General features: G+C 41.8%; 1 protein-coding gene across 1 annotated transcript in view; it reads left to right on the top strand.

Annotated features, from left to right (window-relative positions):
• Window positions 1–23,191, top strand: part of LOC309567430 (unconventional myosin-XVB-like) — a gene marked incomplete at both ends in the record, with an annotated part of 200,390 nt that overhangs the window by 120,830 nt on the left and 56,369 nt on the right. The window contains 2 exons of the mRNA XM_082272829.1: window positions 9,597–9,692; window positions 9,780–9,911. Of these exons, the coding sequence (XP_082128955.1) occupies window positions 9,597–9,692; window positions 9,780–9,911 (228 nt within the window). The remainder of the gene's footprint in view (window positions 1–9,596; window positions 9,693–9,779; window positions 9,912–23,191) is intronic.

Here is a 23,191-nt window from a genome sequence, read left to right as displayed (position 1 = left end):
ACTATGCAGCTGGGAATGCCTGAAACATCACTTCCGGTGTCCGTCGCCTTTTTGTTGGAGTCATAGTGTCAAATATACTCACACAAATAATACTTATATACATTCAAAAAATCTAAACAAAACAATAATAATAACATGGAGTAGACACAGCAGCAACCTGAATGCAGCTAGTAATGGGAAGCGCCAGTGTGTAAACAGCACACAACAGTGCGTCATTTCCGGGTATCAGGGAAAACACATAAATCCATTCTTCATCCCATACCAAACCACTTCTATTTAATAATGCTATGGGGCTGGTATGAAATTTCCAGGGCTGGTTTTTATTCCCAGTCCGACCCTGGCAACTTTCCAGTAGGTAGCTGTTCCGGTCTACATTCTTAACCATTTTAAGATCGGAAGGATTTACCCACTTCCTGACCAGGCCATATTTTAGGATTCGGCACTGCGTTACTTTAACGGACAATTGCGCGGTCGTGCGACGCTGTACCTAAATAAAATTGACGTCCTTTTTTTTCCCCACAAATAGAGCTTTCTTTTAGTGGTATTTGATCACCTGTGCAATTTTTTTTTTTTTTGCGCTTTAAACAAAGAGCGACAATTCTGAAAAAAAAAACAATATTTTTCACATTCTGCTATAAAACATTCCCAAAAAAATATTAACATTTTAGGCCAATTTGTTTTCTGCTACTTTTTTTTTTTTCAAAAATATTGCAATAAACAATTTGGGAGCAGTTGCCTGCGTTTCGGTAATAGCGTGTTTTGGTAATCAGTTTGCTGTCCTCTTGTATGATTTCCAAATCTAGGAAGGAGATGTTCTTATTGATGTTCAATAATGACAATTTTATGTTAGTCTTTTTGGTTGAGCGGATTCAAAAAGTTATGTAGTGTGTCCTTATTTCCCTTCTTTAATGATTACATCATCGATGTATCTTTTGTAGAATATCAGTTCTGGTGGTTTGTTAGTATAGATTGATCATATTTCCCATTGGGTCCTAAATCAGTTTGCAAATTTGGCTCCCATCTCCACTCCTGCTTTTTGTTGGTAGAATGTGTGATGGTACCAGTTGTTCATAAAACAGAAGTCTAAGCAATTGATTCAATATTTTCTTTGTATACATGGTAACCAAATACGGGATATTGTCTTAATGCCCATTTGGTGGCCTCACATGCCTGGTAGTGGTAGACAATAGCATATATTGGGGAAACATTGTTTACCTTTTCTAATTTGATGTTTTCTAATAGTTGTAGGATTTGTTTTGTATCTCTCAGATATGCCTTGGTATTCTGGACTACCATTGTAGGAAGTTGTCTATGTATTAATTCATTCTTTCTGTTATGGGTTCTATTCCGTTCACTATTGGTCTTGGGGGTGGATTGTCTGTTTTTTGGGCACCGAGTAGTTGATATGTATCCAACATGTTTTGGGAATTATATATTTTGCTTCTTTTTTCTCAAATTCCTCCTTTTAATCCCAGATGGACAACCTTTTTTTAATTCTTTCCTAAATTTGTTGGTGGGATTGCTACTCAGTTTAAGGTATGTGTCTTCATCTTCCAAAAGTTTTGACATGGTTTCGTGATCATTTTCTTTGGACTGGATCACAATCCCTCCTCCTTTATCGGCAGATCTTATTTCCGCCTCATTTCTTTTATGCCTGTTTTTATATGTACAGGCGGTCCCTGGGTTACAAACAAGTTAGGGACTGTAGGTTTATCGAATTAGTTTGTAAGTCGGAACAGGTACATTTTTTGAGTTTAGCTCCAGCCAAAATAATTTTTAAGTTTTTTTGATAGCATAGGGAAGGGTTAACACCCCTGTACCATTTGTTTTGCTCTCTGTACCCCTGTTCAGAAGATTTCATCTCACTTTCTTTCCCTATGACAACTGGATTTTGAAAATTTTGGGTTGTTGTGGGAACAAAGATTGGTGATAAATCTTCAGTGGAGACATCTTTTTCCCATGAGAACGCTTACAGGGGTGAATTTCCCTTCCTAGGGCTAGATTTCTCCTCACTTCCTGTTTGTAAGTATGAGTCGTTTGTAAGTTGGATGTTTGTAACCTGGGGACCGCCTGTATAGGCACTACTCTTTTCGTGATCTTCAAATCTCTTACATCTTGTAGCACTAGATTCTTAGAAACTTTATGATGTTTGTCGTCATGACTGTTGGATTAAATATGGACTTATTATAGAAATTGCTATGGATAACTTCTTCATTCTCTTGTGGAGTCTTTGTTACAAATTTCATGGGATTACTCAGTATGTACTTAATGTTTAGTTTCCTTATGTACTTATAAACTCCGTAGGTTTGAAATGTATCTAGATTTATTTTAGGTGCGTATTTCAGTCCCTTATCAAATACCCGGAAGGGTTTTTCTGGTGCCTCAAACCAGGAAGATTGGGACTTTATGGGCAAGTGGATATTAGTGCAAATGGGTAAATGAAAAATAAGCAATATATTTAGTGAAAATAAAAGACAATAATTTATTTACAATGCTGGTTTCACGTATGTAAGCAATTATTCTGTGAACAATGTGCTTGGGGGGAGACCCAAATGTGAAGGAAATAAAAAGAGGTGATTCCGAAGAATCAGTGACAGTAGTGCATTAGTGACATTTTGTGAGGATTTTTTGGCTGTTTCCCAATGGATGTTAAATAGGACAGAGTGTCCCCAAAAAAATCCCCAATTGCTGATGCGTTTCGGCTCTATCATGGGCCTTTTTCAAAGCATTTGAGCCACTCAGTCTTTAATCTAAGGGAACAATATACAGGATTGTTTAGGTCCTCTCGGTATAATTTATGTAGCATCAGGTATATATAAGAAATAAATACATACACGGGTGTAGCCGCTAATTCTGCGCAGAGCTCCCTTGTCCAAAATTGCAATCACAGCGGGAATCATGTCCTGCATACAGCCTGGGTTGGTATTGATAAGACGAGTATTGTTGTATTAATGAGAATTAACACAGCGGTTCTCAGGTATTGAAAAAGTGTGAGGTATCTTCACTTACAAGTATACCGGCTGAAGGGGTTAAGCTTCCACGGTTCTGGGGGTGGGTTTTTTTCTCCCTTTCTCTCTTGGGCTGGATTCTTGATCTATATTGTAATGTGTTGTAATATATTGTATGATCATATATATGGTCCGTTTTATTAGCAGTATTATATCAAAGTGATTGTATATGCATACTGTGACTATAGTGCCAGTTCACAGAGGTATTCCATGTGTTTAACTCATAGTGCTTAAACAGTAGAAAAATAATAAAGTGACTCTGGTGCCCAGGATTTTATTGTGGGTATTTTAACAGGAGTTCAGTTGGAACTTACGTTTGGATGAAGTCTGGTGGGGAATCATCTATCCAGCTGCCGCAGGTTCGGTCCGTCCTCTTCTCTCAGCTCGAGAGAAGTGAGGACTGACTCTCGTTCCCCGGCCTTATAAAGTCCCTCGCGCATGCGCAGTAGGCACTGCACGTAAGAGGACTTCCGAGGAGCGTGACGTGGCACCGATCTCTGCGTCTGCGCTCAAAGGGTGCACGCGCAGGTCGCTCGGCTCGTAGTGAGGGACGCTCTTGGCCGCCAGCACGGGAGGAGGGGCCATCCTCTCCCCGAAGGTGATTGGTAGGTCCCAGGCAGCCCCTACGTGGAGAAGGAAAAAATGAATAAGAAGTGAAAATAAAAATAATAAAGGGCAATGCTAACGGTGTTGTTATTAACAGCAGTAATTCAATAATCCCACTCATGGTATCGGTGGATTGGGAAGGAAAAAATCCCGATTACCGGGTAATCCAGGGTCGTCCCAGGATCATGTTAACCTGGAATCGGATACTATGCATCGGTCTGTGTATGAGGTTGGACATATGATAGAGGACGACCTCCAATATGTATAGGCAGTTTGTCCTAGCCCCTACATTGTTTTAAATTTAAAAAGGAAGAGCATGAAGAAAAAATTGTGTGTAAACTGAAGGATACACGAAAATTGGAGAGTTGTTTTTAAGACCGGGGGAGGAACAGCAAAAGGTTTTTGGTTCTTAGTCGGTCTTTCCTGATGCAAAGCCCTCAAGAAATGGGCGAAAACTCTCGTTTTCGTTAAGTCCGGGTGGTTTTGTCGCCTGAAGGCGTCGGATCCACCTCATTTCCATCTGCAGCAATCGTTTGTTCCAGTCCCCCCTCTACTCAGTATATGAATTCTTTCAAGTGCCATGAATGTCACTTTGGGCATCTTATTTTGATGATAGTGAGCGACATGTCTGCCAAGGGGTACATAGAAGTTGCACATTTGCATACTATTGATGTGTTGGTTAACACGTTTGCCAAATTCCTGTTTTGTCTTTCCTACATAATAGGATTCGCATTGGCACCTCATGAGGTAGACCACCCCTTTTGTCCGACAGTTGACAAAATGTCGGGGTTCAAAGGGGTCCCCATTGGGGAGTCTTGTGCTTACACATTAAAACAACACTAGGGTCATAATGAGATTTACGAATGACCACCCTAAAATAAAGAGTATTATCGCCAAACACTGTCCGATCCTTAGGGAGGACCCCACGATAAAACCATTCATACCTGAAAACCCTCAAATTACATACCGTAAAGCGGGATCTATGAAACAATCACTCACCCACAGTGAGTACAAGGAAACCAGAAAAGATCCTTGCAAGCAAATGTGTACATTCCCCTGCGGAAATTGTGGGCAGTGTAATGTAAAAAAAATGTGTAAGCACAAGACTCCCCAATGGGGACCCCTTTGAACCCCGACATTTTGTCAACTGTCGGACAAAAGGGGTGGTCTACCTCATGAGGTGCCAATGCGAATCCTATTATGTAGGAAAGACAAAACAGGAATTTGGCAAACGTGTTAACCAACACATCAATAGTATGCAAATGTGCAACTTCTATGTACCCCTTGGCAGACATGTCGCTCACTATCATAAAAATAAGATGCCCAAAGTGACATTCATGGCACTTGAAAGAATTCATATACTGAGTAGAGGGGGGGACTGGAACAAACGATTGCTGCAGATGGAAATGAGGTGGATCTGACGCCTTCAGGCGACAAAACCACCCGGACTTCGCCCATTTCTTGAGGGCTTTGCATCAGGAAAGACCGACTAAGAACCAAAAACCTTTTGCTGTTCCTCCCCCTGTCTTAAAAACAACTCTCCAATTTTCGTGTATCCTTCAGTTTACACACAATTTTTTCTTCATGCTCTTCCTTTTTAAATTTAAAACAATGTAGGGGCTAGGACAAACTGCCTATACATATCGGAGGTCGTCCTCTATCATATGTCCAACCTCATACACAGACCGATGCATAGTATCCGATTCCAGGTTAACATGATCCTGGGACGACCCTGGATTACCCGGGAATCGGGATTTTTTCTTTCCCAATCCACCGATATCATGAGTGGGATTATTGTATTACTGCTGTTAGTAACAACACCGTTAGCATTGCCCTTTATTATTTTTATTTTTATTTTCACTTCTTATTCATTTTTTCCTTTGTATACCATTGTTATGCTAGATGCACAATGTACTATGTCAAACTGCAATATATTGACTTATGCGGATACAGGATATTTCACATGCAGGGATTGTAGCAACAGTTCTGCTGACCGGCTCCTTTATTGTCATAGCAATCGCACCCAGCACGGGTAGCCCCTACGTCTCCACGTAGGGGCTGCCTGGGACCTACCAATCACCTTCGGGGAGAGGATGGCCCCTCCTCCCGTGCTGGCGGCCAAGAGCGTCCCTCACTACGAGCCGAGCGACCTGCGCGCGCACCCTTTGAGCGCAGAGATCGGTGCCACGTCACGCTCCTCGGAAGTCCTTACGCGCAGCGCCTACTGCGCATGCGCGAGGGACTTTATAAGGCCGGGGAGCGAGAGTCAGTCCTCACTTCTCTCGAGCTGAGAGAAGAGGACGGACCGAACCTGCGGCAGCTGGATAGATGATTCCCCACCAGACTTCAGCCAAACGTAAGTTCCAACGGAACTCCTGTTAAAATACCCACAATAAAATCCTGGGCACCAGAGTCACTTTATTATTTTTCTACTGTTTAAGCACTATGAGTTAAACACATGGAATACCTCTGGGAACTGGCACTATAGTCACAGTATGCATATACAATCACTTTGATATAATACTGCTAATAAAACGGACCATATATATGATCATACAATATATTACAACACATTACAATATAGATCAAGAATCCGGCCCAAGAGAGAAAGGGGGAAAAAAACCCACCCCCAGAACCGTGGAAGCTTAACCCCTTCAGCCGGTATACTTGTAAGTGAAGATACCTCACACTTTTTCAATACCTAGGAACCGCTGTGTTAATTCTCATTAATACAACAATACTCGTCTTATCAATACCAACCCAGGCTGTATGCAGGACACGATTCCCGCTGTGATTGCAATTTTGGACAAGGGAGCTCTGCGCAGAATTAGCGGCTACACCCGTGTATGTATTTATTTCTTATATATACCTGATGCTACATAAATTATACCGAGAGGACCTAAACAATCCTGTATATTGTTCCCTTAGATTAAAGACTGAGTGACTCAAATGCTTTGAAAAAGGCCCATGATAGAGCCGAAACGCGTCAGCAATTGGGGATTTTTTTGGGGACACTCTGTCCTTTTCAACATCCATTGGGAAGCAGCCAAAAAAAATCCTCACAAAATGTCACTAATGCACTACTGTCACTGATTCTTCGGAATCACCTCTTTTTATTTCCTTCACATTTGGGTCTCCCTCCAAGCACATTGTTCACAGAATAATTGCTTACATACGTGAAACCAGCATTGTAAATAAATTATTGTCTTTTATTTTCACTAAATATATTGCTTATTTTTCATTTACCCATTTGCACTAATATCCACTTGCCCATAAAGTCCCAATCTTCCTGGTTTGAGGCACCAGAAAAACCCTTCCATATTCTTTATAGGGACGGTGGCAGAACCTACTTTCTGTATGTGAGCAAAAGAAAAAACCCCCCCTCGCCTTATCAAATACCCTTTGTTCCTCCTAGGTAATATTTTATCACTGAGGTTGAATACTCTTCATATTATGTTTCGTTTGTTTTCCCTTCCCTGCTCTACGTCCCTGTTCTTGAGGTGGGCCTCTCTCTTGGTCTATTCCAATTGTTTTGTTGTCTTTTATTGTTTTTCCAATAGGGTGTTTTTCTCCATGTATTTTGGGGTGTATTGTCCCAATATGAGGGTTTTCTCCATGTGTTACGTGGTGTGGATCCACCATAAATTCTATACCCTTCATAATTTCTCTGATGTCTCAGGGTTTCCTAATGTGTTCTATATTCAGCCTGTTCTATGGGGTGTCCTGGTCGATGATCTTCCTGATACTATCTGGGATATGTCATTTGGTCTGGTGTTCTATTTAAGTTTGTCTCAATTCTGGCTGTTTTTTCTGGGGTAGAGAAGGTGGAGATAGGGTCAGTATCTCCTAATTGACTTCAACACCTGATCCATTTTGTAGCCTTTGATGTCCCTTGAATGTTTTTAACTTTTTCGCTGTTGTACCTCCCAGTCTTATAATATTAGATGTTTATTAAGTTGCGCTGTGAATTATGCGGTTTCCTTGTGTGTTTCTAATTGTCCTTTGAGTTCTCCTATTAATTGATCTATTAATTGATCTATTTTTCTGATTTTATTTTGTTTCCTTTTAAGCAGGAGTCCCCGTAGTTCCTCACCTTTTATCATTGAAAAAGTTGAAACATTTAGCAATAGATTCCTGCGCTGTTATCCATCATTGAGGGGAACTTCCCATCAAAATCTTCTTGGCACTATTTTTTCTCTTATGTACCTTTCAAAGGTGGTTACATCCCACAATTGGCTAACCTTTTTCGACATATTATGACCTAAATTTTCTCAGTGGGATAATTAAGCATGATCAATGTATAGTGAGTGATCCTGCGCTATCACTACTATTGGGATGGAAATGGCCAGGTACTGCAAGCACCTAGTAGCCTACCCTTGGCTAGTGTAATGTGTAAATAATATATAATAAATGGTGCTGTGCTGCTGAGGTGATATTTAACCATCTCAGTGGTTCTGTTCTAAAAACAAGATAGAGAAAAAAAAAAGAAAAAACAATAGTGAAAGAAAACATTGTATCCAAAAAAACACAACACAAATATAATCAAAATGACATCCCCAAATAAGCACAGACTGAAAAAGAAAAGATGATGGAAGGGGATAAAAAACGCTAGCATCAGCAAGACAACAAGCCAGGGAGATTAGCATAAATGTAAATCTAGATCCCACCTACAGTTTAATTCTTGTGGAACCATGGTTTGAAGTTTAAAAATCCATCATGCTTCCCTGTGCAGAAGCTTGCGATGCCAATCAACTCCACAGCCCCCCCCCCCCCCCCATCACAATCCAAAAAACGTAAAGAGTTTGTTACCCCAACATTTCATATTCCTGCTGTACCATGTACTTCCCTGGTATTCCTGCCAGTCGCTCTGCTTTCCTATTTAAAACCAGAGTTGTATAAAGTACTCAAAACCCATACTTGAGTAGAAGTGCTCGATCAAAAAGTGACTTGAGTAGAAGTACTAAAGTATTCAACATTTTTTGTACTTAAGTATTGCAAGTAGTTTTTAAAAAAAAATTTGCTACTCAAGTACTGAAAGTAAAAGTATCAGTAGTTTCGAAAAAAAAATTGCTACTCAAGTACTGAAAGTAAAAGTACAAGTACTGTGTTATGTAGTTATTAAAGAAAGAAGTCAAAAGTTTGAACATCATATTGTTTTTTTATTATTTCAAATGCAGCTTTTATTTATACATACAGTAGCATTTATTTTCGTATGCGCTGATAATACACACGTTTTGAGCTTCATGAAACCTGCCATCTACTGTTCTGGCAGTGGTAATTTTTATAATTGTAACGAGTAACTATGCAGCACAAAAAAAAAAATATCGGAGTAGAAGTATTGAAATCATTGAAAAAATGTAGAAGTAAAAGTGGAAGTAGGAGAAAAAAATTCTACTCTAGGAAAGTACAGATACCGCCTTTCGATACTTAAGTACAGTAGTGAAGTAGTTCTACTTAGTTACTATACATCTCTGTTTAAAACTGACCATACTAAGCAGGCGAGCCTGATCAGTTCTCTAGCTATGCTCTCCTCCAATGATCAGGCTTGTCCTGACACGTCCCTCCCCTCCCCCTGCACAGCCTTTCACTGGGAAGCTCAGTGTGCTGATCAGTTTGCTGCTGCTCCCCCCCCCCCCCCAGCTCTTGTGCAGCTGATAACAGGGGGAATGTGATCACTTTTTTTAAAAAAAGGGGAAAAAAAGATACTTGTTTTTTTTTAATCTATACCCAACTGTTTTGCTTTTTGTATGAATTTAATTTGGGTTGAGTGTTGCATGACCGAGCAATTGCCAGTTAAATTAGCACAGTGCTAAATAGCAAAAAATGCCCTGGTAATGAAGGGGGTAAAACCTTTCTGGTGGTCAAGTGGTTTAATAAGTCACATATACAGTTTAAATCTGTCTTACTTTAGAACCCTGCCTGTTTATGTACATAAAAAAGGTAAAGTCTGATATCCTTTGTTCTGATCATTTTATGTTACAGAATCTGGGAGTTAACAGTTTAGAGCAACTGTGCAGGAACTTTGCCAATGAGCAAATCCAGTGGCACAGCATGGAGAGACTGTTGTCTCAGGAACAGGTACCCGGGGGAAAAAATGGTTGTGGGTATACAGTAAATAATTAGCTTATATATGTGCAGATCTTTTGATGCTGTTTTCCATGAAAGGCTGAATATGCCAAAGACGGCTTATGCTGGATCCCACTCTCCGCTGAGGGACATGCTTCCTGTTTGGGACTCCTGACTGATCGGCCCCATGGAATTTTTCACATTTTGGAGGAACAAACTGAGTTGACACAGGTAGGTTGTGCAACTAAATCTGTGGTTGTACACTGATCTCCTATGTACAAAGGATTCATTAAATACAGAACCTGCATAACACAATAGAACATTCTGTAAATACTGTTATCTACAGTATGTGAAGATTCATCTATAACCATTATGCCCACTCTAGAAAATTGCCTTCTGCTTAAATAGGAACTTTATATTTTTCAGAGTTCCCCTTTAAGTAAAGAATCTTATCAGTTTGTTATTATGTATTAAAAACCTTGTTTCACACACACACATACATATACAAACACATACATACACAGTGGGGATCGAAAGTTTGGCCACCCCAGGTAAAAATTTGTATTAATGTGCATAAAGAAGCCAAGGAAAGGGGAAAAATCTCCAAAAGGCATCAAATTACAGATTAGACATTCTTATAATATGTCAACAAAAGTTAGATTTTATTTCCATCATTGACACTTTCAAAATAACAGAAAACAAAACAATGGCGTCTGCAAAAGTTTGGGCACCCTGCAGAGTTAATAATATCTTGTACTGCCCCCTTTGGCAAGTATCACAGCTTGTAAACGCTTTTTGTAGCCAGCCAAGAGTCTTTTAATTTGTGTTTGAGGTATCTTTGCCCATTCTTCCTTACAAAAGTCTTGCAGTTCTTTGAGATTTCTGGGCTGTCTGTCACGCACTGCTCTTTTAAGGTCAATCCATAGATTTTCAATTAGGTTGAGGTTAGGAGATTGTGAAGGCCATGGCAAAACCTTCAGTTTATGCCTCTTGATGTAATCCCCCGTGGATTTCGAGGTGTGTTTAGGATCATTATCCATTTGTATCCTCTCTTTAACTTCAACTTTTTCACAGATGGCATCAAGTTACCATCCAAAATTTGCTGAAATTGTATTGAATCCATTTTTCCTTCTACTCGTGAGATGTTCCCTGTGCCACTGGCTGCAATACAACCCCAAAGCATGAATGATCCAAACCCAAAGTTTAACAGTTGGACAGAGGTTCTGTTCATTAAATTCTGTGCCCCTTCTTCTCCAAACGTACCTTTGCTCATTCCGACCAAAAAGTTCCATTTTAACCTCATCGGTCCACAGCACTTGTATCCAAAATGCATCAGGCTTGTCTAAATGTTCATTTGCAAAGTTCAAATGCTGATTTTTGTGTTGGACGTAGAAGAGGTTTTTTTTCTGATGACTCTTCCATGAAGACCATATTTGTACAAGTATCTCTTTATAGTGGAATAGTGTACCACAACGCCAGTGTCTGCCAGATCTTTCTGGAGGGATCGTGCAGTCAAACGTGGGTTTTGAATTGTTTTTCTCACAATCCTGTGAGCTGTTCTGTCTGATATTTTTCTTGGTCTTCCAGATCTTGCTTTAACTTCCACTGTTCCTGATGACTGCCATTTCTTAATTACATTCCGAACAGAGGATATTGACATCTGAAAACTTTTTGCTATCTTCTTATAGCCTTCTCCAGCTTTGTGAGCGTCAACTATTTTCAGTTTCAGTTTTCTAGACAACTGCTTAGAAGATCCCATGATGCTGATTTTTGGGGCAAGGTCAGATGAGTCTGGGCATTTAAAACCTTTGAGATTGACATCACCTGGTCTTCCCAGATGATGATTGAGAACAATCCATGACACTGGCAGGTCTCAGCCTTGCAAAGGGGGCAGTGCATGCTGTAAATTCTGCAGGGTGCCCAAACTTTTGCAGATGCCATTTTTTTGTTTTCCGTAATTTTGAAAGTGTCAATGATGGAAATAAAATCTAACTTTTGTTAACATATTATAAGAATGTCTAATCTGTAATTTGATGCCTTTTGGAGATTTTTCCACCTTTCCTTGGCTTCTTTATGCACATTGATGATTTTTACCTGGGGTGCCCAAACTTTTGATCCTATATATATATATATATATATATATATATATATATATATATATATATATATATATAGTTCCTCACATGGCTTACCATTTCACTGTAAGCTATCCCCACATGATCTGTGTGATTTAGGAAAAATAAAAAAGCTGATTACTTCCTATCTCTTGTGATATGAAAAACCCACAATGCTCCTGTTAGCTTAAAGTGAATTTAAACCTGATTCATGAAATTTGACCTGAGCACATATATCTGTAGTGTTTAGCTATCTCTCTTCAAAGCCCTAAGTACTGTGGCTTTCCCCTGTTATCAGCATGATAACTTCTGACAAGTTCTCCATCAACTGAGATAAAACCAGGCTGAATTTTGTGTCGGGGTAAGTGCTATAAATAGATTAGCAGAGAACTGGTCTATTCACAGCACAGCTCTTCATGTTTCTGTTTATGTGGAGAGGGGGTGTGTGCCTTTCCTCCAATCAGCTGTCTCACAGTGTATGGCCAAACTTCCCTCCCATGAATAAGGAAGAGAAAATTCTAACAGCATGTGCACTTTATAAACAGTGTAGAAAGCTGAAGACCGCGCATATACGAGTAAAACTTATGTAAGAGGATTTAAAAAAAAAAAAAAAAGTACAAAAATATTATTACTACTGCCACGTATGTCAAGATGACTCTGAATCTTTTCCATGCGTATTAAACCAGAGCTTACAGTAGAAAGAACAAAGGATGAACGTCCTCCCTGCTTTATGTATCTATTACCAGACTGGTGCTGCGGTTCATCACCATGTGACTAAATTAGAATAAAGCAAATACCACAGTGCAAACCAGTGAAGTAAATGTGTACTAAATATATCCACTCTATATGTCCCTTATAATCAAAACTCAATCAGTGGATAAAAACGCATGTGCATAGTGTTTCTATTAGAAAACAAAGCATTTTCCCCCCAAAAATTTGAAAAAATAAAAAACCCCAAAAAATTGACAAGCATGTATCCAGTTAAAAATCCATGCACAGTGCTCCTCTGTAAAGTAATTTGTGCCAATCCATGACTTCTCATGCAATATATTGTGTTCCACACCCCGAATGTGAATCCACTTACCAGACAATGTGGACCCCCTCCCCTAGCAGTACTGCATGTGGGTCTATAATGCTTAATCTGGTAAGTATTGGCACTTCCTGCAGTCCCCCAATGATCGTCACTAAGGACAAGGAAGATATCTCAGACATCCCAACCTGCAAAAACTCATTTCAGGGAGGTGGCAAAGTCATTTCAGGGAGGTGCCCCCCACGCACGCCGCCGCACCCCCCCCCCTCCCCCCTTCCAATTTAACACAACCAGAGAATAATAAAATGAAATCAGTATACCTGGTCACTGGTGCTGGTACTGGTCACTGTTGCTGGTACTGGTCACTGTTGCTGGTACTGGCCTGGTCACTGGTGCTGGTACTGTACTGGCCTAGTCACTGGTGCTGCCCTGGTAACTGGTGCTGGTAAAGGCCTGGTCACTGGTACTGTACTGGCCTAGTGACTGGTGCTGCACTGGTGGTGGCCTGGTCACTGGTGCTGGTACTGTACTGGCCTGGTCACTGGTGCTGCCCTGGTAACTGGTACTGTACTGGTCACTGGTGCTGCCCTGGTAACTGGTGCTGGTACTGGCCTGGTCACTGGTGCTGGTACTGTACTGGCCTGGTCACTGGTGCTGGTACTGGTGCTGGTACTGGTGCTGCCCTGGTAACTGGTGCTGGTACTGGCCTGGTCACTGGTGCTGCCCTGGTAACTGGTACTGGTCACTGGTGCTGGTACTGGCCTGGTCACTGGTGCTTTCCTGGTAACTGGTGCTGGTACTGTACTGGCCTGGTCACTGGTGCTGCCCTGGTAACTGGTGCTGGTACTGGCATGGTCACTGGTGCTGGTACTGTACTGGCCTGGACACTGGTACTGTACTGGCCTGGTCACTGGTGCTGCCCTGGTAACTGGTGCTGGTACTGGCCTGGTCACTGGTGCTGGTACTGTACTGGCCTGGTCACTGGTGCTGCCCTGGTCACTGGTGCTGGTACTGTACTGGCCTGGTAACTGGTGCTGGTACTGGCCTGGACACTGGTGCTGGTACTGTACTGGCCTCGTCACTGGTGCTGCCCTGGTAACTGGTGCTGATACTGGCCTGGTCACTGGTACTGTACTGGCCTGGTCACTGGTGCTGGTACTGGCCTGGACACTGGTGCTGGTACTGAACTGGCCTGGTCACTGGTGCTGCCCTGGTAACTAGTGCTGGTACTGGCCTGGTCACTGGTACTGTACTGGCCTGGTCACTGGTGCTGCCCTGGTAACTGGTGCTGGTACTGGCCTGGACACTGGTGCTGGTACTGTACTGGCCTGGTCACTGGTGCTGCCCTGGTAACTGGTGCTGGCCTGGTCACTGGTACTGTACTGGCCTGGTCACTGGTGCTGGTACTGTACTGGCCTGGTCACTGGTGCTGGTACTGGTACTGTACTGGCCTGGTCACTGGTGCTGCCCTGGTAACTGGTGCTGGTACTGTACTGGCCTGGTCACTGGTGCTGCCCTGGTAACTGGTGCTGGTACTGACCTGGTCACTGGTGCTGCTCTCTTGTCTGTGCTGGCCTCTGGCTTTAGGTTAGGTCAGAGTTGGTCAGTGTTGTGTCCGATGATCCAGCGCGCGCCAAACAGCCTCTGGAGTGGAAGTTGCTGCTGAAGTAGAGAGCAAAGCTTCTACTTCTTCTCTGCCGCTCCTCCCACTGGCGGAGTGTATGTGATCATATCACTCCGCCTGTGAGCCGGATCTACAGCGGCTCCGTCGGGTGTTCTAACTCTCAGCCCCGGTTCACACTTGTGCGGGGTTTGCATGTAATGTCGGAGCGCACTGCTCCGACATTACATGCGATCGGCTGTGCGGTGCGAGTTTAGCCATACAGTTTGTATGGCTAAATTCGCACCGCAGCCGCACCAAACACGCACAGGGACCCTTTTTGGCAGCCGCATCAGGATCGGATCGCACAGCGGTTCACACTTGTGCGATCCGATCCTGTGCGAACTGCACGATCGCACTGCGATATGCGATCAAACTGGAGGTGTCGTTAACATTACATTGACACCCCCAGCGTATCGCATATGGCAGTGTGAACTGCTGGGGGTGCGTGTGCGATGCGGCAACAGGCTGCGGATTCGCAGCCTTCCCGCATCGCATAAATGTGAACCGAGGCTCACTGCACAGGCGCTGACACTCTGCATCGATGCTCCTGAGTCCTGACTATGACCGGGATATTGCCCTGAGCTTGCGGGTGTCCGTGAGCTCAGGGCGGAAAGCGGGAGTCTCCCCCGACTTGCGGGAGACTTGAGATGTCTGATATCTGCACTTTCTGCAGTCCCCCAATGACCGTCACTCACGACAAGGAAGATATTGGCACTTCCTGCAGTCCCCCAATAATCGTCACTCAGGACAAGGAAGACAGAGAAATCCAATAGTGTAATACGTTCAAAATGAATTAAAGGATTGAGGAGTTGGTGTATGCACCTGTTTGGAGAGCTGTGAGTTTGGCTGGAGGCTGCAAGAAACAGGACTTAACAAGGACTGTTAAATCTGGGGGCGAAGACCCAACTACAAACCATACCAATTGCAGAGCCATAAGGAGACAGGATACCATCTATCTTGGGATCATTGTATCAGTTGACAGCATAGGGAATAGAGTCTCCTCACTCCAGAATATAGCTAAGTTTATTTGACATCTGGTAAGCGGCTTGCAGTGTGCATACACGCCGGGTGAAGGTGCATGGGAATTGAGTTGGCATTTTCATATGTATAATACTCACGCTTTATATAAGTTTATCTGGTAAGAGGATTAACCTGTCGGTGGTGGGGATCGTCTCACGTGGATATCACAATTATTAAATTGAGTTATCAAGATTCACATCATCATTCAAGTCACAAAAGTTTATTAGTTAATTTTTTGCACGTTATTACACATGGATGGACTCTTAATTTTGGACTTTTTCTTCACATATGTTTTCAATATATTTGCACTATTGTGAATAGTACCATCATAGTCAGTTTAGCGCACCAATTATTTTTCACAATCATTTAAGCACAACACCTTGGTAGCAGCTTTACGTAAGTTTATCAGCGCACCTTTATTTTACACATATGTTCGCATATTCAAAATCCTTTTCGCCAGGTAGATGCTGTCTAAAGTCCGTGTCCTGTGAGAACGCTGCGGTGTGCGCACTTCCATTTGCATGCCACTCGGACCGGACGTGACATTGCTGACTTTACTGACAGCCGGAAATTGCGTTGACGTGTTTCGCCCCTCCCAGTGGGTGTTATCAGATAGAAATCTCCGGCTTTCCAGTACATTCTTAAATTGCAAGGCTAAGGTCACATGATCTACCACTCATTTCCTGTTGGGTGTACATGGCTTCACAAGCACCCAAAAGGCTACATTTCCTTGAGTAGACTACTTCCTTGGGATATACACTGCCCGAAGGATATTAAAACAAAAACATCTCTTGAAAACCTTTTCTCTTCATGATCTTCAATAATACATTTATTCCCTGTCCCCACATATATAAATCTTTATATATTATTAAATTCAAATGTTTTAATGTATCTTTAAATAAATATATTCATATTAGAAAATGTTTAAAAAATATACATTTATTAATTAGAAAAAAAAAAAGTGTCTATATCCCTAAAATGTAAGGATGAAAAAACGAGTAAATAAATAAAAAGAAAAATAAAAAATTAGGAAATTAATGGAAAAAATAGCATAATATAAATGAAAAAATGCAAATGAAAAAATAAAAAAATAAAATTAAAAATATAAATAATAAATAAAAAAATTTAATAAAAAAAAGTGATTTTTTTTTAAATAGTAAAAAAAAAGGGGGTAGACACTAAAAATGTAGGTGAAAAAATAGAATGAAACCTTTACCAACTAGATATAAAACAATTAAGGTCTAGTTCTACATTTAATCCCTTAGAGCTCATTGTATTTAGCAAATATATCCATTTTCCTTCCTTCTGGGATATACCCTTCTTCATATTCCCTCCTCTCCAATTGAGCAATACTCTGTCTATTCCACAGAATTTTAGCACCGTAGGATCCCTATTGTGGACCAATCTAAAATGAATAGACAGACTATGGTTGGCAACATGTTCACGCAATCGAATTCCTAACTTGTCTCACAGGATATGAATTTATCAATCCTGAAGGACGTCCCCTTGCTTCTTGACTCAAAATGTGTAGTTTTCTTAATTCTATTGCGAATAGTTCTACAGGCCACACACCTCCCACGTGTGAAAAAACCCACCTGATCCAATAAAGTGGTACTCCTTTTAGGTGGGTCAACCACATTCTTGGCCAACCTATTTCTTAAAGTCAAAGGCTTGGTATATATAATTTTATTCTTGGCAAAATCTTTTCAAATATCTGATCCTTACAAAGTATGTGCCAATGTTTCTGGATGCTTCTTTCTAATTGTTTATATTTTCTGGAAAAACCTGTCATGAAGGCCTTTCTCCCTTGTTTCCAGCATTGTCCTCCCTTCATACCTACGTATTTCATCTTTGGTTTTGTACAATTTGTTTGTTTTATACCCTTTTTCTGCAAATCTGTTTAGGATTGTGGTGGCTTGGTTCTCATAGTCTTCATCATTGTCACAATTTCTTGTTATCAATTGGCTTTTTGGTACCCCATTCAGCCATCTGGGGTAATGCCAGCTATTTTTAGGGATGTAACCATTCTGGTCCACTTCTTTAAAAAACATCTTGGTACATAACTTAGCATCATGTTTGTATATAACCAAGTCCAAGAAATGAATGGCCTTAGTGTCAAAAGTTTCTGAAAATGTGAGGTTATATCTATTGTTATTTAATGTAGAAAATGTAGAAAGGAATCCCATGTTCCTGCCCATACAATGAGTATATCGTCAATATACCTCTTGTATAATTGTAGTTCCAGCCTTTGTTTGCCATATGGCTTATAAATATAAAATATTAATACAGTAAACCCCCCTCCATTGCGGGGGTTACGTTCCAGACCCAGCCGCGAAAAGTGAAATTCCGCGAAATAGAAAAACCCTATTAAAATGCATTGTAGGCATGATTTTTTTACTGTCACTGTACGTGTAGAAGCATTTTAAGGTCTTTAAACACACTTTTAAAACAATAGAAACTAATTTAAACACATAAAAGATACTTTGAGACAGAGCAAGAGCTATGAAAAACACAAAAATCTTTCATTTTTAATGATTTATATAGTAAAATAACATTACAAAAAAAAACGCGAATTACCGGGACCGCAAAAACTGAACCGCGATGTAGCGGGGGATTACTGTATTGGCCACTGAGGGTGCGTGTATGGCCCCCATGGCAACCCCCCTTTTCTGCCTGAAAAAATTGCATTATGCCAGAAGAAAATTCTCACTCATGGCCAATTCCAAGGCCTCAAGTTAAGTAGATTAGACCAATACTATAATTTCATCTTCTTTGAATATAGCATCGCTAAGATTAAAGATTTCATTTCCTATGTCTTTTTCCTATTTTCACTGGATATATGCATGTCTTTTATATTTTGGACATTTAATGTTTTTTTTTTGCATTGAATTTTAGAGTTGTGCACAGATTTTTTCACTGGACACATGCTTGTCAATTTTTTTTGTTGTTTTTTTTTCAAATATCTTTTTGGAGAATTTTTCTTTTCTAATAGAAACACTATGCACATGAGTTTTTATCCACTGATTGAGTTTTGATTATAAGAGCTTAAAGCAGATATAAACCTAATGGCAAAACTTTTATATAAGCTGTAGCAGAGTGTCCCATACACCTTTAGGGATCTCTGAACCATGATCCAGTTCGGATCTTGGTCCTCTCCCCAGACCATTTTAAACTCACCTGAGACAGACAGCCAGTCTCTCTCAGCCTGGGAAATTAGACAATGTTTGTCTAGGAGAACAGAAGGTTGGTAAAACTGTCAGATTGTGTCTGTGGAAGCTGACAAGCTGTAGGCTTGCTCAGTCTGTTAGTGAGGGCCTGCATTGTGTATAGTAAGTGCCGGGACACGGCTAGGTTTTTGGCTTATTTCTCCTGCTTGTTTTTCCTTAACCACTTTACCCCCAGCCCTATTTCGGACACTTTTTGTTCACAAGTTAAAACCCCCAAACATTATATATATTTTTTTAGCAAAGACTCTGGAGAATAAAATGTCGGTCATTGCAAAAAATTTTGTCACGCGGTATTTGCGCAGCGGTCTTTAAAACGCCATTTTTTTGGAAAAAATTTGAAAAATCACATTTCACTGCATTTAAAAAATACTAAACAGTAAAGTTATCCCATTTTTTTTGTATATTGTGAAAGATGATGTCACGCCGAGTAAATAGATACCAAACATGTTACGGTTTAAAATTGCGCCCCCCCGTGGGATGGCGACAAACTACGGTCAATAGAGATCTCAATCTGCGACGCTTTAAATTTATTTAACGGTTACCAGTTTAGAGTTAGAGTGTAGCTCTTTTTTTTTTAAATTATTGCGCACGCTCTGGCGATTGCGGCGATACCTCACATGTGTGGTTTGAACAGCGATTTCATTTGCGGCTCGACTTGCGTATACGTTTTTTTTTGTGCGCGAGCTAACGGTGACGGGGGCGGCTAAATTTTTTTTTTTTTTTTTCCTATTTATTTTTTCTTTTTTTTTAACTTTATTACAGTTTTTAAAAAAAAAAAAAAAAAATCTGATCACTTTTATTGCTGTCACAAGCAATGTAAACATCCCTTGTGACACCAATATGTGTGACAGGTACACTTTATGGAGGGATCGAGGGTCTAAAAGACCCTAGACCCCTCCACTACACTTCCCTGTATGCAAAACGCCGAAAACGGCATTTTTGCATACAGCCGTTTTTCAAATCTGCTGGCTTTTGCAGCACAGTAACCCGGATGTGACGTCATGGACGCCGCCTCCGGGTTACGTCATCGGAGACCCGATCGATGCCATTTCTGGCATTCATCGGGACTCCATCCAGCCGGCGGACGCGCCGGCTGGGTGCTCGGGGCTCCCGGTGGGACGGGAGCCCCGAGCAAAGCCGCGGAAGGCGGCGGGAGCCGCATCGATCGTTACCGACGGAAAGCCGACCGTTGGCTTCAAACAACGGTACCGGGATGATGCCTCTAGCTAGAGGCATCATCCCGATATAACCACTCAAAATCAGCCGACGTAGATCTACGTGGCTGGTCATTAAGTGGTTAAAATCACTGTATATAGCACCAATAAATATCGCACTGTTTGTCACTACCTCACTGGATTTGGTATCTGTGCCTGAAAGACTGCTTATCCCAGGGAGCTTTGTACCCGCTACCTGTTCCTCAGCTTACAAAGCTTTAACCACTTGCCGACCGCTCACCGAGCTGGTACTGCGGCAAAGTGGCTCGTTATCGTCCAGCGGCGTAGACCTACGTTGCTGGACAACGCCCCCTGTGTATTCAGACACAGCGGGAGTCGGGCCAGGGGAGGAGAGGCGGTGATCACCACCGCTCTTCCCCGATCGTCGGGGATCGAGTGAGGAAATCCGCCCGCTTGTGTAAACAAAGCGGGCGGATCTCCTATGTTACAGACAGTCACAGATTACAGGATTCAGCATAGCTGAACCTGCGATCTGTGTCTGTCACACAATCCCCCCCCCCCCCACACACGTCAGTAAGCATGAGGCATACATTTAACCCCTTGATCACCAATAAAGCTAACCTCTTCCCTGCCAGTGTCATTATTACAGTAACAGTGCATATTTTTAGCACTGATTACTGTAGTAATGTCACTGGTACCCCCAAAAGTGTCAAAAATGTCAGTCAGGGGTCCGATCTGTCCGCTGCAATCGCCGCCATTACTAGTAAAAAAAAAAAAACAATAAAAATGACAAATCTTTCCCGTAGTTAGTAAACGCAATAACTTTTGTGCAAACCAATCAAAATACGCTTATTATGATTTTTTTTACCAAAAATATGTAGCAGAAAACAAATTGGCCTAAAATGTTAAAAAATTTAGATTTTTACATTTTTTTTGGGAATGTTATATATCAGAATGTAAAAAATGTGTTTTTTTTTTTTCAAAATTGTCGCTCTTTTTTTCAAAAATTAAAAATCGCACAGGTGATCAAATACCACCAAAAGAAAGCTCTATTTGTGGGGGAAAAAAGCACATAAATTTAATTTGGGTACAGCGTCGCATGACCGTGCAATTGTCCGTTAAAGTAACGCAGTGCCGAATCGCAAAATATAGCCTTGTCAGGAATGGGGTAAAATCTTCCGGTCTTAAAGCGGTTAAAAATACGCTCATTGAGGATTTTTTTGTCAATGACATGTAGCTAAATACATTTTGGCCTAAATATGACAAAAATTGAATATATTGGATATTTTTTAACTGTCAAAGTAGAAAATGTCAATTTTTTCGCAAAATTTTCGCTCTTTTTTTATCAATATCGCAAAAAATGAAAAAGCGCAGAGGTGATCAAATACCACCAAAACGGAAAATTTATATCAATACTTACCGTAATTTTCCTTTCCTGATGGACTCCATGGCAGCACACGTATGGGTAGGCTCCGCCTCCTCTCCTACCCTATAGGACCCCACTCCCATAAATCTTTGCTCCATACCAGGAGCCGTGTTCCATAACTAGAACTACTCCAGCAGATGGGAGGGGACTCCTGCTGCCATGGAGTCCATCAGGAAAGGAAAATTACGGTAAGTATTGATATAAATTTTCCGTTTTCCTGACAGACTCCATGGCAGCACACGTATGGGAAATAACTAGCCATACACACCCGGGCGGGTAACTGCTGGTTTAACAGAAAAAGGTTTAATTTGCACCGTCAACAGACAAGACTTTTAAACCAAAGTTGACCGAAGATAAAGAAGCCGGTTCAACACAGTAATGCGACATAAAGGTATGAATTTATGACCAAGAAGCCGCTCTGCAAATCACGTCAGGAGCTACATGAAGAGAAGCTGCCCACGACGTAGAGATCCCTCTAGTGGAATGAGCTGTCAACACCTCTGGAGGAGCCAGTCCCTTGGCTTTATATGCCCACTGGATGGTCTGAACTATCCAACTTGCTATAGATCTTGAGGAAGCTTGTTTGCCCTTGTTTTTTCCACAGATGAGGACAAAAAGATGGTCTGATTGGCGGAAAGGAGCTGTAGTCTCCAGATATAGCCGAAGAGTTTCCCCCACGTCCAAAGGATGGACAGAATTTTCATCTTGAGATTTGAACGTGGGTAGGACAATTTCCTGGTTGACATGGAATACCAACATTACTTTCGGATTGGAGCCAAGCATCGGAACCAATACTACCCGATCAGGGAAAAACGTAAGGAATGGTTCCTTGTAACCCAAGGCACCGAGTTCAGAAACCCATTTGGCCGAAGTAATAGCCACCAGAAAGGCTGTTTTCATGGAGATGTTTTTAAGGAAGAATGGATCCTTCTGATTCAAGGTGAGTGAGGAAAGAAACTCCAAGACCGTAGGAAGATCCCACTTAGGGAACCTGGGCTTTCTAGGAGGTCTTAACCTAGTAGCGCCTCTGAAGAACTGGCGAACCAGGGAGTGTTTCGCCCATGCAGTCCCAGTGAAGGCCGAAATGGCTGAAATTTGGACCCGAAGGGAGCTTACTGCCAATGACAGGTCCAGACCGGACTGGAGGAAGCCCAAAATATCCTGGATTCCTGGGTCAGAGACAGAGCTAGATCTGCTATCCACATAATCCTTAAACTTGGACCAGATTTTTTCATAGACCTTGTTCGTGCCGGGTCTTCTGGCACTCATCATTGTAGCGATTGCCTCGTTTGGACAACCGAGCGCTTTCAATCTTTCCCTCTCAACAGCCATGCCATGAGATGAAGCTGTGCTGGGCAGGGGTGAAGAATAGGCCCTTGGGACAGAAGGTCCGGCCTGACTGGCAGAGGTATCGGGTCCCGACAGCTCAGCTGGAGCAACAGAGGAAACCACGGTCTCTTTGGCCAGAAGGGAAGAATCGCTATGATCTGCACTCTCTCTGTCCTGAGTCTGTGAAGAAACTTGAAGATGACTGGCACTGGAGGAAACGCATAGGCCGTTTGAGAATTCCAATGATCCGTCAGGGCGTCTACCCCGTAGGCCTGGGGATAACGCCACCTCGTGTAGAATCTCTCCAGTTTGGCATTGCTTGGAGATGCGAACAGATCTACCTCTGGATGGTAACCTAGAGACATGACCCATATGAAGGTCTCTGGATGGAGTGACCACTCGTTGTTGTCCAGAGCAGACCTCGAGAGGAAGTCTGCCTGGACGTTCTGGGCACCCGGAAGATAGGCGGCTGACAAGTTGGACAGATGTCTTTGAGCCCAATCCATAATAGGTTTCACTTCTTTCAG

Source organism: Pelophylax lessonae (assembly GCF_965119305.1).
Source record: "Pelophylax lessonae genome assembly, chromosome: 11".
NCBI lineage: Eukaryota > Metazoa > Chordata > Amphibia > Anura > Ranidae > Pelophylax > Pelophylax lessonae.
The sequence above is the reverse complement of the archived record's forward strand: the minus strand, read 5'-3'. Positions and strand labels throughout refer to the sequence as shown.